The sequence below is a fragment of the Muntiacus reevesi genome, chromosome 21 (assembly GCF_963930625.1).
Source record: "Muntiacus reevesi chromosome 21, mMunRee1.1, whole genome shotgun sequence".
NCBI lineage: Eukaryota > Metazoa > Chordata > Mammalia > Artiodactyla > Cervidae > Muntiacus > Muntiacus reevesi.
This window is the reverse complement of record NC_089269.1, coordinates 302,687-317,470: the sequence shown is the minus strand read 5'-3', so window position 1 is coordinate 317,470 and position 14,784 is coordinate 302,687. Positions and strand designations below refer to the sequence as shown.

Sequence of the window (14,784 nt, the reverse complement as noted above, 5' to 3'; positions counted from 1 at the left end):
TGCATATATAGAATAATATTTTTGTAAGTGTTATTTCTTCATATTTTGGTGGTGAATGAACATGTTAAAAATTCAGTGTCTAAAAATTTGTAATGAAAAGTATTTGTGACTAATTCTCATCCCTCAATCATTGTTATTGGTTTCTTTTCACTATTCCCAGACACAATTAGTCATTGTCTCATTTAATCCCTATCACAATGCTATGAGGAGTATACTATTATTATTACTGCCATTTCAGAGTTGTGAAACTGGCGTTTATGAAGAATTGGTTACTTCATTGCTCAGTTAAGTGATGGTGCTAAGTTTTGAACCCGGTTTTCCCTGGTGAAGAGCTGATGAATTTTGCCATTGAATACCCTTCGGGTGTATCTTGTTTGCCCTCAGGAGGGTCCAGTGACAGCCATTCAGGAGAATTCTTCAGTAGTCCCTGGACAGAAGTTTCTGTGCTTGTATCAGCTCCGCTCCCTCTGCAGGGCCCTGTGGGAACTAACTGATGAAGACCTGGCTGGCAAAGCCCCAGATGTAAGAATTAGCTTACATCTGCAGCTGGCCCCAGAAATGTGCGGAATTAGTGGTGGACGAAGGTCCAGCCCTCAGCAACCTGTTATTTATGTGCTTTTGTTTTGTTATCTGGTTTCAGAATTTGTGAACCTGCAAGAACATTAAAGTCATTTGTTTCTACAAATAATCTCATGTTGGTGACATTTAAGTCTCCTCAGGCATGGAGGCTATCAGGAATTCGGGCATATTTTGAGGTCATTCCAGAACAAAGTAAGTCTTTCCCAGTTGAAAAAAGTTATGAGAAATACTTGTTTTGATAAGATATTCCAGTCATATCTCTCTTGAGGCTGTGTTGTGATACTAGTTGAGACCCTGAGTCAGGGTCTGGTCAGAAGAGGGAGATCTCATTAGCTATTCTAACAGAGAAGATTTAATATAAAAAACTGTTAGCTTAGTGTAGAGGTGTGAAAATGGCTATCTCAAAAGGCCAAAAAAATAAAAATAAAAATACCATAAAAACACGAAAACAAAAAGACTGTAAGTTATCACGGATGTAACACATGTAGGAAGCAACTACTGCTGGTGGAGTTGGAGGAACAAATAAAAGCAATTGGAGTGATTACAGTTTAGCACTTGGAGGAGGGGTCTGTGGAATGGCCCCTGAGGAGGCGGAAGTGCCTAGCTGGTGTTCATGTCTATGATTTCGGAGGCAAGTGTTCATTAGCTTGGGACCCAGGCCTTTGAGGGCAGAGTGCCTGACAGCTGAGCTGGCATCTTTGAGGGAGACACAATAAAGTGGAAGCTGGAAAACTGCTAACAAGATTGATTCTGCTACAAGCAGAGGAGAAGCTGAAGGGGTGAAGCAGCATTACTGGGGTGACACTCCCGGAAATAAGAAACAGACGCAAGTCTTCCCCTCCAGATTCTAGCCTCTCTTTAGCACGCCTTGCTGGCAGGGCCTGTGTACTTGCCTGCTAAGTCGCTTCAGTCGTGTCCGACTCTGTGACCCTGGGCTGTAGCCCTCTAGTCTCTTCAGTCCATGGGATTCTCTAGGCAAGAATACTGGAGTGTGTTGTCACGCCCTCTCTAGGGGATCTTCCTGACCCAGGGGTCGAACCCGCATCTCAGGTCTCCTACATTGGCAGGTGGGTTTTTCCCACTAGTGCCACCTGGGAAGCCCTCTGGCAGAGTCTATCAGGGGGTAACAGAGAGAAGTTTGCAGAGTCCCAAGCCAGCCCTGCGAAGCAGAGAGGGATGGGTTTGGAGCTGAGCGACAATAGCTCAGCAGAGCACATTCTTTTAGCACATTCTTTTGTGAATTCTCTTTTACAGTAATGCACATGAGTGCCAGGATTCCCAGGTTGTGCTAGTGCTAAAGAACTCGCCTGCCAATGCAGGAGACACAAGAGATGTGGGTTTGATCCCGGGGCCGGGAAGGTCCCCTGCAGGAGGACATGACAACCCACTCCAGTATTCTTGCCTGGAGAATCCCATGAACGGAGGAGCCTGGCAGGCTACAGTCCTTAGGGTCGCAAAGAGTCGGACACGGCTGGAGCGACTGAGCACGCATGCACACAAGGGCCATCCTAGAAGGGCTAGTGTGCAAAACCCAGAGGCTTTCTGGTGAGCAAGATGTGGCCTTTCTCTTCATTCTTCTCTTTTCGACTTGGGTTGAAATAGTCAAACAGAACAGGATGAAAAGAGCCTTCACTGAAACGCTCATGTTTTTGTAACTTGGTTGCCTCGGAAACTGCTCAGATCTTAACAGGTCATGTTTTGCTGGCTTCTTTATGAACATCAACAGAAAGATCAGGATGGGAGGTAGGGGAAAGGAGGGAAGAGGATTTGCTTAAATAGATGGTGAGAGCTACAGATCCATCAGTGTTTTGGGGCAGTGGCTCATTTTGATAAATTTTTACAAAACTGAATGTAAACTTAATTTGTTGAACAAAATTGAACTAGATATTTGAGATATTGTTGCTTTGAAAGTTATCTGTAACTCCAAAGGTTAAAAAAAGAATTATAACAGAAATATGGTACTGGAATTTGTCTGTTCACTCAAAATGTACTTATTGAATGTCTGTTGTACGCCAGAAACTACTTAGGTGTTAGGGAAATAATAAGAGAAATAGATTAAAAAAATCAGTGCTCTCAGGCAGCTTATATTCCAGCAGAAAGATGACTATGTCAGTAAGAATAGACATTTAGATTGTCTTAAAGACAATCTTAAAGATCTTAAAGACATGTTTACATAATGTAAACTGGGTATACTCGAATAACAAATACACACTAATTTGAACAAAATTAATTCAGAACTTTAGAAATATATATTTATAGTGCTGTATGTCAATGTATACATACAGGGTTAATATTTTAATCATAGCTCAATAAAACTGGAAGAAAAAATATATTTAAACCATGTTTTTTAAAGAAAGGAATAGCATCCTATAGTATCCTGTAACCAAAATAAATTATTTGAAAACAAGTGTAGACTTTGAACAGTATAATAGCTATGTATCCTAGGGTACTATTTCTTTTTAAAAAGTAGCTTAAATTTCAAAGATAAACATTTATTGATCAAGAAAATGTGTATTTATAGTTAAAGAAATGTATGCTATCTATTTCTCATAATTTCACAACTGCAAATCACTATGTGTTACTGGATATTTATTTCAGAATGTGAAAACACAGTGTTGGTCAAAGAAATCACTGGTTTTGAAGGGAAAATTTCAAGTCCATATTACCCAAGCTACTATCCTCCGAAATGCAAGTGTACCTGGAAATTTCAGGTAGCCTAGTTTTACCACTATCTTAGAAAAATATTGTTATCCTATTCTTAGTAGCAATTTATCTCTGAATTTAATTATACTGAATGTTTAAATTATTGAAAAGAATGTAGTTTTATAATATTTAAGCTTTATTAAAATATTTTACCTACAACATGCAAGTTTGGTGTAATTTTAACTTGTTACCCACAAATTAATTGCTGTTTGCAACCTGGAGCTTATTTGTCCAGTTTCTTGTTCTGTTTGTACTTAAAAATGCAGGCTTCCCTGGTGGCTCAGATGGTTAAGAATCTGCCTGCAATGTGGGAGATCAAAGTTTGATCCCTGGGTTGGGAAGATTCCCTGGAGAAGAGAATGGCTACCCCCTCAAGTATTCCAGGGGCTTCCCTGATGGCTCAGATTAAAAGATGCAAAGACATTATTATAGGATCAAGCAACTTATTTTATTATGATAGAGCTCATTTATTATTAATTTTTAATTACTTCATCAGCAAGAATAATTTAAAAAATAAAAATTGAATTAAGCAAGAAATGGCAACCCACTCCAGTATTCTTGCCTGGGGAATCCAATGGACAGAGGAGCCTGGCAGGCTACAGTCCATGGGAGTTGCAAAAAGTCAGACACGATTTAGTGATTAAAACAAACAAAAAACATATATATCATTGTATAAACAAATCAGTTCAAGTTTATATGAAATACATACACCTCCTTCTAGTGCTAGACAGGGAGTCCCTGGTTTTTGTTTGTTTCTCTGTTTGTTTTTAAAATCTCAGTCTGTTACCTGTTTTTCCTTCAACTTAATGTTCACGTCGAGGGGGATGGGGCAAGGTGTCACCTTCGCTCTCCCCACACATGCATATGAAGTCATTCTTGTGAGACCATGAGATGTAGATATCGGATGTAAGCGGCAAGCCCTGTCTAGTTTGTATTCATTCAGCATGTTGTTATTACATGTCTGCTATGTGTCAGGCAGTATTCTGGACACTCGGATCCATGAGGTCTGACAAACACACACACACACACAAGCTCTGCTCTCGTGGCTTTCACTATAAAGCAGAGGGAGACAGGTGACAAATAAACAAGTTAAATGTGCAGAGGTCCATATGGTCAAAGCTATGGCTTTTCCAGTAGTCATGTGCAGATATGAGAGTTGGACATAAAGAAGCCTGGCGCTTCAGAATGAATGCTTTGGGATTGTGGTGCTGGAGAAGACTCTTGAGAGTCCCTTGGACTGCAAGGAAATCAAACCAGTCAATCCTAAAGGGAAACAACCCTGAATATTCATTTTAAGGACTGATGCTGAAGCTCCAATACTTTGGCCACCTGATGCAAAGAACTGACTCCTTTGAAAAGACTCTGATGCTGGGAAAGATTGAAGGCCAAAGGAGAAGAAGGTGGCAGAGGATAAAACAATTGGATGGCATCACCAACTCAATGGATATGAGTCTGAGCAAACTTCAGGAGATGGTGAAGGACAGGGAGGCCTGGAGTGCTGCAGGCCATGGACTTACAAAGAATCGGACACAACCAAGCAACTGAACAACAGCAACAAAAATGTGTATAGTGCATTCCACGATGGTAGAATGCTGTGGAGAATGAAGCTGGGGAGGGGCTTTGTAGTGGAGTGGGGGTCGGGGTATGAAAGGTAGAAAGTCAGGGATTTGTCGTCTGAAATGGGATGGTCAGGGAAGGCCTCACTGCCAAGGGGACCTTTGCACAGAACGCTGAGACACAAGGGAACTAACCTGGTGTGGGCCGCGGGCAACAGCGCTGCCGGCAGAGGGGAAAGCTGACGCAGAGGCTCCCAGGCAGGAGCCCGCTGACTGCACGTGTGGGGTGTGTGCAAGGTCATAACCGGTACACCCAAATCTGTACTTGGTGTCAGTGTCTTGCCAGCATGCGTCCTTAAATTATTTTTTAATCATTATCATAAACATTTAAAATATATTTAAGACATAAAGGTGCTGAACTCTGGCTTAGTGCCAGATTTTCGGTGCCTCAGGGAAGCAGAAGCTCAGAGCCTCAGGTGACTAGCTAGTATGAAGGTGGGGGAGGTGGGAAGAGTGGAAGAGAAGATGAGAAGGGTTGGGGAAAGAGGAGGGAAAGACATCAAATATGTCTCTTCAATCTCCTCAATGAGCAGTTATCTTCTTTATAATATCTAGAACAAGAAAGGGGCTTCCCAGGTGGCGCTAGTGGTGAAGAATCTGCCTGTCAATGTAGGAGACGCAGGAGACACAAGAGATGCAGTTTCCACCCCTGGGTCGAGAAGATTCCCTGGAGTAGGAAATGGCAACCCGCTCCAGTATTCTTGCCTGGGAAATCCCATGGACGGAGGAGCTGGGAGGGCTATAGTCCCTGGAAATGCAAATGGTCAGACATGACTGCATGACTAAACACACAGAACAGGAAAGACTCCATTCCTAAAACCTCCAGGCGATTTTGAAATTCCTTTTGAGATAAAACAACTATTGATCCCACGTATAACTTAAAAGTTCCTAAACATTACTGTGACTAAGCTTTGGTTTAAGGTACAAATAAAAATATCCAATCACTTTCTGTTTCACTGAATCAAGGGTTAGAAACACTGAATAAAAGGAAATCTTTAAAAGGAAAAGAGCCTGGGAGTGGGAAATGGGAAACGAGAGACAGGAAATTCTGGGGACAGACTTCTGGGATGACACCATTCCCCAGAGATCAAGGTCAGTCGTTCTCAGCGTGAAGGTTAAATAAAGCTGTTCCTTCCTTGGAAAGCTTTGAGCAGCCACCAATAGCTGCATGAGAACATGTTTCTGAATGGAAATCCTGTAAAAAATAATTTATCACCTGCAAAACAACTTTGTATTTATTAAAAATGATTAAGAACCAGATGACTTAAGTAACAAAAATACTGACTCAAGTCATGATAAACCTTTTTTACGCAAAAGTTACTTATGTCATCCACAGTCCTTCTTAATGCCTGGTTCAATTTCCAAATCTACTGAAGAACAATCAATTCCCTTCGCCAACTCCCTTTCAGCTGAGTTTTTAAGGTCTTATTTATCTGAGAAAGTTTAACTCTTGCTCCAACTTAAAGGCCATCTGATTCTTCTCCCAAGCTCTCCTGTTCATTCTGTGAACATCTGTGGAATGTCTGCTACATGTCAGGCACTGTACCTGTACAGGGTTGCCTAGTAGCAAGGCGACCAAAGTCCTTGGCAGAGCTTGCAGACTATAGAGGAGGGAGATATTAACTCAGAAAAACCAAAAAAGAACTTTGAGATTATAATATGTTGTCTACTTCTGTTTAGGGTGCTTTTGTGACCCCATGGGTTGTAGCCCACTAGTCTCTCTGTCCATGGGATGTTCCAGGCAAGAATACTGGAGTGGGTTGCCCTGTCCTCCAGGGGATCTTTCTGACCCAGGGATGGAACCCGTCTCTTATGTCTCACTAGTGCCACCTGGAAAGCCCTACTTTTGTCTAGTACTTCAGTGCTTTCAGCACAAATACGTTTTGCTCTTCAAAATGCAGCTCTGATGTAGGATAGATACTCTAGTTATGGTTTACAGATAAGAAAACAGAAATGGAGGCAAACCATTTGCCAGAAGTCACTCCAGTAGCGAGCAGTCCATGTGAAATTAAAAGGAATCATACTTCCTCCATAAATAAATTCGGCAGCCCCTCCTTTTCTGGGCTAAAGAAGGCAGAAAGACTCTAAAGAAGGCAGGAAGCCAAATAACTGATGCCCTCAAACTGCTGCTGGAGAAGACTCCTAAAAGTCCCTTGGACAGCAAGGAGATCAAACTATTCAATCTTAAGGGAGAGCAACCCTGAATATTCACTGGAAGGACTGCTAAAGCTGAAGCTCCAGTATTTTGGTCATCTGATGCAAATAGACAACTCATTGGAAAAGTCCCTGATGCTGGGAAAGATCGAGGGCAGAAGAAGAGAGTGTCAGGCGATGAGACGGCTAGATGGTATCACTGATGCAATGAACGTGAACTTGGGCAAACTCTGGGAGATGGTGAGGGACAGGCAGCCCTAGCGTGCTGCAGTCCATGGGATTGCAAAGAGTAGGACATAACTGAGCAACTGAACACAACAATAATGAAGATGTTCAACTTCCCTGTGTGTTGGCAATCACTTATCTGAACATTCACCTCCTTCTCTCTTCTGTTCCCCGCCCCCGAAAATAATCAGTTTTGCTTTAGAGTCTCAGAAGCAAAGAAAGAAGCTGTCTTTTGAGTTGTTTTACCACAGATGTTATCAGCCCAACACCCTATACAATTAGGTATGTTCTACCAGACATAAGCAGGGATCACCGTGGGCCATGGGAGTTCACCTCCTCATATCAGATGGGATTCCCAGAATGAAGCCTCTCTTCCATGCTTCTGTGGCAAGCATCTTTGCTGCAGAATTCTCCAGTGTTCATCTGAAGTTCATCTGAGCTGTGTGTATACAACCGTTGGCAAGCTAGGGGTGATTGAAGATAAGGCATGTCCTGCATTCTGTCATCATCTTTGACTAGAGAAATATTTAAATACAGCAGGTCCAGATCAGAATTCCTCCCCTTAGTTGGTTAAAGGTCACAAAGCAAAAGCAGGGGCTGGGCAATGGGAACAGAGTAGAACGTAGAAGGAGATAGCGTGCTTAGTAGATTGTTCCTATTTTTTGTCTCTTTGTCAAAAATAGCTTGCAATGCTTTGTCAAAATGCACCTTGTCCCTCCATTTACATCACAGTGATATCACTAGTGCCTCTTGTTAATCTGAGTATGAAAGCGGAAAGTGTGCCGTGCTGTGTCGGTGGGATTAGCGTGCAAGGGGACATATTTCCTTCCCCTGCAGACAGGCTTTGTGCTGGGGAGAGGGCTAGTGGTGCCTATAAATCCATTTTTGTTTCGGTGCCCTGGAACTCAGTGAAAATGCCTAAGCGAGTTTCTTGGTGGAGGATTACACTGGAATATGTTCTTATGACATACAATTTGATTGATTCCTTGAGGAGTTTACTGTCTCTCAGTTTGCATCTTTTTTTTCTTAGTATAAAGAAAGTCAGATGACGAGTGGAAAAAATGTGATATGTGTTTTCGTTAGTCTTATGGTGAATAAAAAACAACCCTGTTCCTTTTGAGTTCCCAACACGGATCTCTAGTTGGTTGAGAAAAAGGAGGCCTTCAGAGACATTCAGGGCTAGTTTGGACATGCAGGACTAGTTCAGTTCTTAACCTTGGGAAAGTTACTCGTCTTTGGTTAGTCTAGATTTCTTCTTCTGTAGGATGGGCATCAGACTACCTGCCTAACGGTGATGTTGTGACATTTAAATCAGAATCATAAAGTACCCAACTCATTCCCTCTCAAAGGTAGGCTAAGGGGGAAAATCTACATTTAAACACACATTAGAAAGAAGCACACCACACAGCAAAGAAACTGTAACATCAAATATGATGACATAATTGAAAAACCAAATGTCTGTCAGAGAAATAACAATGGATAAAATCCATATGTTAAAAGAACAAGACAGTAAGATTGAATCACAAAATATTACCTAAAACTTAACTATATGCTGTTTTTAAAAGACAAAATGAATTTAAAAGGTGATTTAATAAAGCTGAAAATAAAACTAGGCAGTTATACCAGACCACATAATCAATAAGAAAGCAGGGATCTCAACCTTAACGCCAGACAATACTGAAATCAGGGCATTCAGTGAGAAAAGGAAGGCAATCTACAGTGATAAAGAGGGCAATCCACATAAGGATCTAAGTACTACAAGTATTTATGCACCAAAGGACATGGTGTTATTACTTGTAAAACTTACAGGAAGTATGAAGAGAAGTGGAGAGTGCTTCAGTAAGAGGTTTTCCTTTTTCTTGGCTTATTACAGAGGTAGCAGGGGCAGGGGTCAACAAATAAGGCTAGGAAGAGTATTAAATCATACAAATAATAAGTTTGGTAATATATGTATAAACAGAAATTACCCGCCTTTTCAAACTGACCTTGGAGACTTCATACATTTGATCACAACAAAATTCTTGGTAAATTAAAAAGTTAAAAGCTACATTGCAATAAATAATCTCTTATCTAACTTGGATAGAATTAAAACTTGAAAATAAGCTAAGTCGCTTCAGTCATGTCCAACTCTGTGTGACCCCATAGATAGCAGCCCACCAGGCTCCCCCATCCCTGGGATTCTCCAGGCAAGAACTCTGGAGTGGATTGCCATTTCCTTCTCCAATGCATGAAAGGGAAAAGTGAAAGTGAAGTCGATTAGTCGTGTCTGACTCTTAGCGACTCCATGGACTGCAGCCTACCAGGCTCCTCCATCCATGGGATTTTCCAGGCAAGAGTACTGGAGTGGGTTGCCATTGCCTTCTCCAGCTTGAAAATAAGGAAGCCAAAATTCTACTCCCTAAAATGTGAGAACTCTCTCTTAATCTCTGAATCAAAGTGAACATAAAGCAAGCATTGTGGCATATCAGATGTGATGTACGTGCATAACATACAAGGCCACACCAAGGCCAGTTGCACTGTGTGTGTGTGTGTGTGTGTGTGTGTGTGTTCACTTGTGCATGTACCAAACAGGTAACTGCTTCTCTTATTTAATCTTTTCTGAGAATAGGGATGACTCATTTACTGCCTTCCAGAATACTAAGGTTTAATAGAAAGAGGATATTGATTCATTCTTCCTATTTCTAAAGAATCAGAATAGTGTCTTAAATAAACTATGTCATTATTGTATTTAGGGAGGAAAGTGTGTATACTTGCTAACAAGTGGGTGTTTTCAAAGTTGAGCTCATTTACTAGGAGGAAGCAGAAGTGTAGAGATGAACTAATGCATCTACTCCAGGTCACCTGGGTCATCACACTGCTGCCTCACAGCGGCTGCCTAAGCCCTGGGTGGTCACGTCCGTCTCTCATGTTCTCCTTAGGTCGGTTTGTTCAGGGGGACTGGTCTCCTTCACCAAGTGCCACAGGGCACAAGGAATAAACTCCTTTAAAGCAGCAAGCCCAGGGAGTGAGTTCTGAGTAACAAAATCTTAGTCTGAAACATATTCTTCAATTGAGTCATTTTTCTGACACTGACTTACCTTTGTTTTTCATAGTCTCCCCTCTCAACTCTTGGCATAGCATTGAAATTCCATAACTATTCAATAACCAAGAAGAGTGTGAGAGGCTGTGACCATGGATGGTGGGAAATTAATGAGCACATGTAAGTGTTTACGGTATGTGAAGAATTTAACAAAAAGCCTTGCCCAGAAGTTCAAAGCCTTGGATTCCTTTTCTCCAAAGAGTTTTCACTTTGCTATTTACAGACAGGGGAACAGAAAATACAGGAGTTAAGTAATTTTCTCTCGGTTGCTCAGCTCGTAAAAGATTAAGCCAGGATTCATAAATCCCTGTTTCCATCACTGCTCCATGTTGTTGAGATATGGATATACATACTCTGTACTTCACAAAAATAATTGGCAGATAAACCATTGCAGTCCTGAAAGAAAATAGTAAAGAGAAGTCTTGGTGATTATAAAAGCTAGAAACCGTGAGCCAATTCTGTGGAGTAGGAGAAAGAAACAGAGAAATCTAGGTGTCTGGGCTTCCTGAATTGAACTAGTAGGTCCTCACTCTTTCCCTTACTTCATTCTTTAGCTGTTCCTACTGTTTATATGCTTCTAAAGTTATAATAGATCTCATATCTTAAAAAATTAGAGGATGCCCTGTTTTTGCCAACTAGCTTCTCAGTTTACTTTAAGGATCCTTGTGAAATTAGCCTGAGAAATCCGTCTGCTGACTCCTTGCTTCTTGTTCTTCCATGAATGAAACCTTCCCTTCCTATATGATTTTCCTGAGCAAACTTCTTTGATTTTCTTTAGACTCTTAGATGACTTTCTAGGAGACCCAGATTTGATACCTGGGTCAGGAAGATCCCCCAGAGGAGGAAATGGTTACCCACTCCAGCATTCTTGCCTGGAGAATCCCACGGACAGAGGAGCCTGGTGGACTAAAGGCCATGAAGTGACATAGAGTCAGACACTACTGAGTGACTAACACTCTTACTATCATTTTCTGCTTGTTTTAAAGGCTTTCTTGGATCCATTATTAATGTGTGGCCTGTACTCCTTTGAAAAGTATTTTTGAATCAAGAGTCTATTATGTAGGAGGCAGAAGACCTAGGTTCAAGTTGCAGCCCTGTTATTTAGTAGCTATATTAACTAGGACAAATTATTTAATTGCTTTGATTGTCAGTCTGTAAAATGAGGTAATAAGGTGGAGTTTTTCGGTAAGCATTCAGTGAAATGATGCGTATCATACATCAAAATATATTAACTATGATTAATATGATTAAGATTGCTAAGGAAATGACATCAGATGCATAAATACTTTGGAATATGCCCCAAGGCTTTAAAGATACAGCATTTTGGTATTTAATCAGAGGTCCAGAACACAAATCTTTACAAATCTTTTGTAAGCTTATATGCTTAAAGCAGCGCTTTGAAAATGGGATACTTCCCCCACCTAAGTAACAACCCCTACCACCCACGCTGTATTGCTGCCAAAATATGGACAGTTTCCTCCCACAAATACTGGGAAAGCTCTCTGCTCTAAATACTTCTCCTGAAGGGCCAGTTCTTCCCCTTGTCTTGTGGGTTGGCTGAAATCCTATCAGATTCTTTTGATACTAGCAGAAGGATTTTAAATGCCAGCCCTTTTCATTATCAGTTCTTTTCATCAGAAAGGCTCTAATTGAACTAATTTCTGACACTTTGCTGCTAAGTAGCCTAAAGGCTTTGGATCTAGAGTAGGGACGGAAGAAAAAGTAATGCTGATACCCGGAAGCCTGGTGATCCTAAATTTAGAGAACACAGGGGTTGGGTGTGAGTGCCCAGGGCAGCCAGAATGCAGTATACAAAGCTGAGAAAGGAACGGCTTCCCACAAAGCTTTTGTGCAACCAAGTCCCTGAGAGGGAGGCAGTTGGTTTGTTAGAAAGTGTGAAGGTTTAGTATCTGTTGAACTCTATCCTAATCCTATTTCTTCTTATTTGCTATTTGAACTTTAACAAATTACTTCACCTCTTACATCTCAGTTTTCTTACCCGTCACTCATCTGTCCATGTAAACTAACCCTTGCTGGGTTTCTCGGTCTCTCACTTTATTTTACATTCGTTTCATAAACTGCCACTATCAGTTCAGTTGCTCAGTCGTGTCTGACTCTTTGTGATCCCATGGACTGCAGCATGCCAGGACTCCCTGTCCATCACCAACTCCCGGAGTTTACTCAAACTCATGTCCATTGAGTCAGTGATGCCATCCAACCATCTCATCCTCTGTCGTCCCCTTCTCCTCATGCATTCAATCTTTCCCAGCACCAGAGTCTTTTCAAAAGAGTCAGTTCTTCGCATCAGAACTACCAGTATGTTCATCTTTGCAAGAAAACTCTAGTACATGTTAAAATCACTATGAGATACTGATACAATCACTGTGATATTAGAATGCATGATTCTGATTCCAAGATGAACACCTAGAGTAGACTCTGGACCCAAGAGCTTGACTCAGCTGTTAGGTACCTCTTGGATGCCGACTCCCACTTAGCCAGTTGGGCCCTTGCAGCTCCTCATATCCCCAGAGCTGGTATATTCACCCATCAGCTCCTGAACTTCAGCCAAATGCAAAAGATTCTTTCTGAAATATACATGAATGCTTTGAACTATGGGGCTTCCCTGATAGCTCAGCTGGTAAAGAATCCGCCTGCAATGCGGGAGACCTGGGTTCGATCCCTGGGTTGGGAAGATCCCCTGGAGGAAGGGAAAGGCTATCCACTCCAGTATTCTGGCCTGGAGAATTAATTCCATGGACTGTGTAGTCCTTGGGGTTGCTAAGAACTGGACACAACTGAGCAACTTTGACTTCACTCACTGGACTGTGAAATGATGGGCTCTTCCCACTGAACAACAGCATCTGATCCACGGAACATGTGTGGTTCCCAAATGCTTTGGGGACCTGGAGCGATTGCCATTCACAGATTCCAAAGGAGAATGACCTCCCTCAAGCCTAGAGTTTATTTGTTCCTTTTGGAAACTTACATATTTCACCTGGAAAAGTCTTGACCACACAGGGCAGAGCCTAACTTACCATGGGTACCCAGTGCATTAATGATTATACTTCATGTTCCGCTAACCATAGTGCTCAGATAATAAAAACTAATAATAGGAGGGACATTTTCTCCTAGCTGATGAGAAGTAAGAAATTGAAGTAGGGAAATATTGCAGATAGATATCACTATTTTGAAATTTTGCCAAGGACAAACCCTGAAGTTCACCAGAGTTTAATTTAGACTGAAATATTGTTGTCTTTTGTTTTAAGTGTTGCTGGAATTTTTTGCATGCTTTTAATTTTAGTTGATGGATTTCACTCTGTTCTGTAGAGAGGTCTGTAGCTGAACAAAGTAGGCCATTCTTTTTTTGTTATGCAGTTATATATATGCTGAAAGAAGAGAGAAGACCAAGAGATATAAACCCATATTTCTTCCAATTTTAAGTATTGGTGAGGAAAGTAACAGGTGATAGCATTTAGAGCACTGCTATTGTTTTATTGAGCAGGGGAGAAAATCAAGGGGACAGAAGTGACTCAATCATAATCACTTAGCATAGGATGGATGACTACCATCAGAATACCATCAGCGTTACTATAAGCGTCTCTGTTTATGAAGCTCAAATGACCAAAGTATCAGTGAGTTTGGTCACCAAGCAGTTAACACAGTCTCAAGCTGTGTGCCCCTAACTCTTGCTGGCAGGTACTGCGGCTCCTACATGGATCACCAGACGATTTTCCGAGTGCCCAGCTCTCTGGTTCACATTCAGCTGCAGTGCAGTTCAAGGCTTTCGGACAAGCCGCTTTTGGTGGAATATGGCAGTTACAACATCAGTCAACGTAAGATGGAGATCAGGCCCTTAAGAAACCGTAATGAAAGGTTAAACAGAGGCAAACATTTTATGACTCTAAACTTTGAGAATTTAAGGAATGAAAACTGCTTCTTTACTTCTGCTATTGACTAGCATATTTTTATAATAATATTTAAATAAATATATAGTAGAAACAAAATATATGATAAATAACACATGCAATTATGTATTCTGCTGAAGTTTAAATTATAGAAGAAATAATATAATTGCTTGTTATAATTGAAAAATAGTTTCTTACATTGTTCCTGAAATATCAGACCATTTCTTGATTCATTGTTCTTCTCGCCATCCGTAATTTTTTGTAAATATGACGTTTACACCATCATTTGGTGGATTGAGGGGCAATAGTTGCAATTCACTACGACCTCTGGTACACAGCGGGAGCTGGCCGTTCAAGGAGTCCAAATGCCAACCTTCAGAATGTTGAACTTCACTCTGAGAACTACTGGAAGCATGGCCAGGAAGTGCTCAGGGGAAAGGCAGTGTCTGAGGGGAGCTGTCAGTGCTGGAGGGAGTAGACCCTGACTCAGGAAGTTCATGGCCTGTTTTAAAAAGCAGGGAGA

General features: G+C 41.3%; 1 protein-coding gene across 3 annotated transcripts in view; it reads left to right on the top strand.

Annotated features, from left to right (window-relative positions):
- The window catches only part of TMPRSS7 (transmembrane serine protease 7), a 45,045-nt gene that overhangs the window by 17,061 nt on the left and 13,200 nt on the right, over nt 1–14,784 (top strand). For all 3 annotated transcript variants that reach the window (XM_065913743.1, XM_065913744.1, XM_065913745.1), the window contains 4 exons: nt 641–771; nt 3,178–3,290; nt 10,370–10,476; nt 14,053–14,189. In XM_065913743.1, the coding sequence (XP_065769815.1) occupies nt 641–771; nt 3,178–3,290; nt 10,370–10,476; nt 14,053–14,189 (488 nt within the window). The remainder of the gene's footprint in view (nt 1–640; nt 772–3,177; nt 3,291–10,369; nt 10,477–14,052; nt 14,190–14,784) is intronic.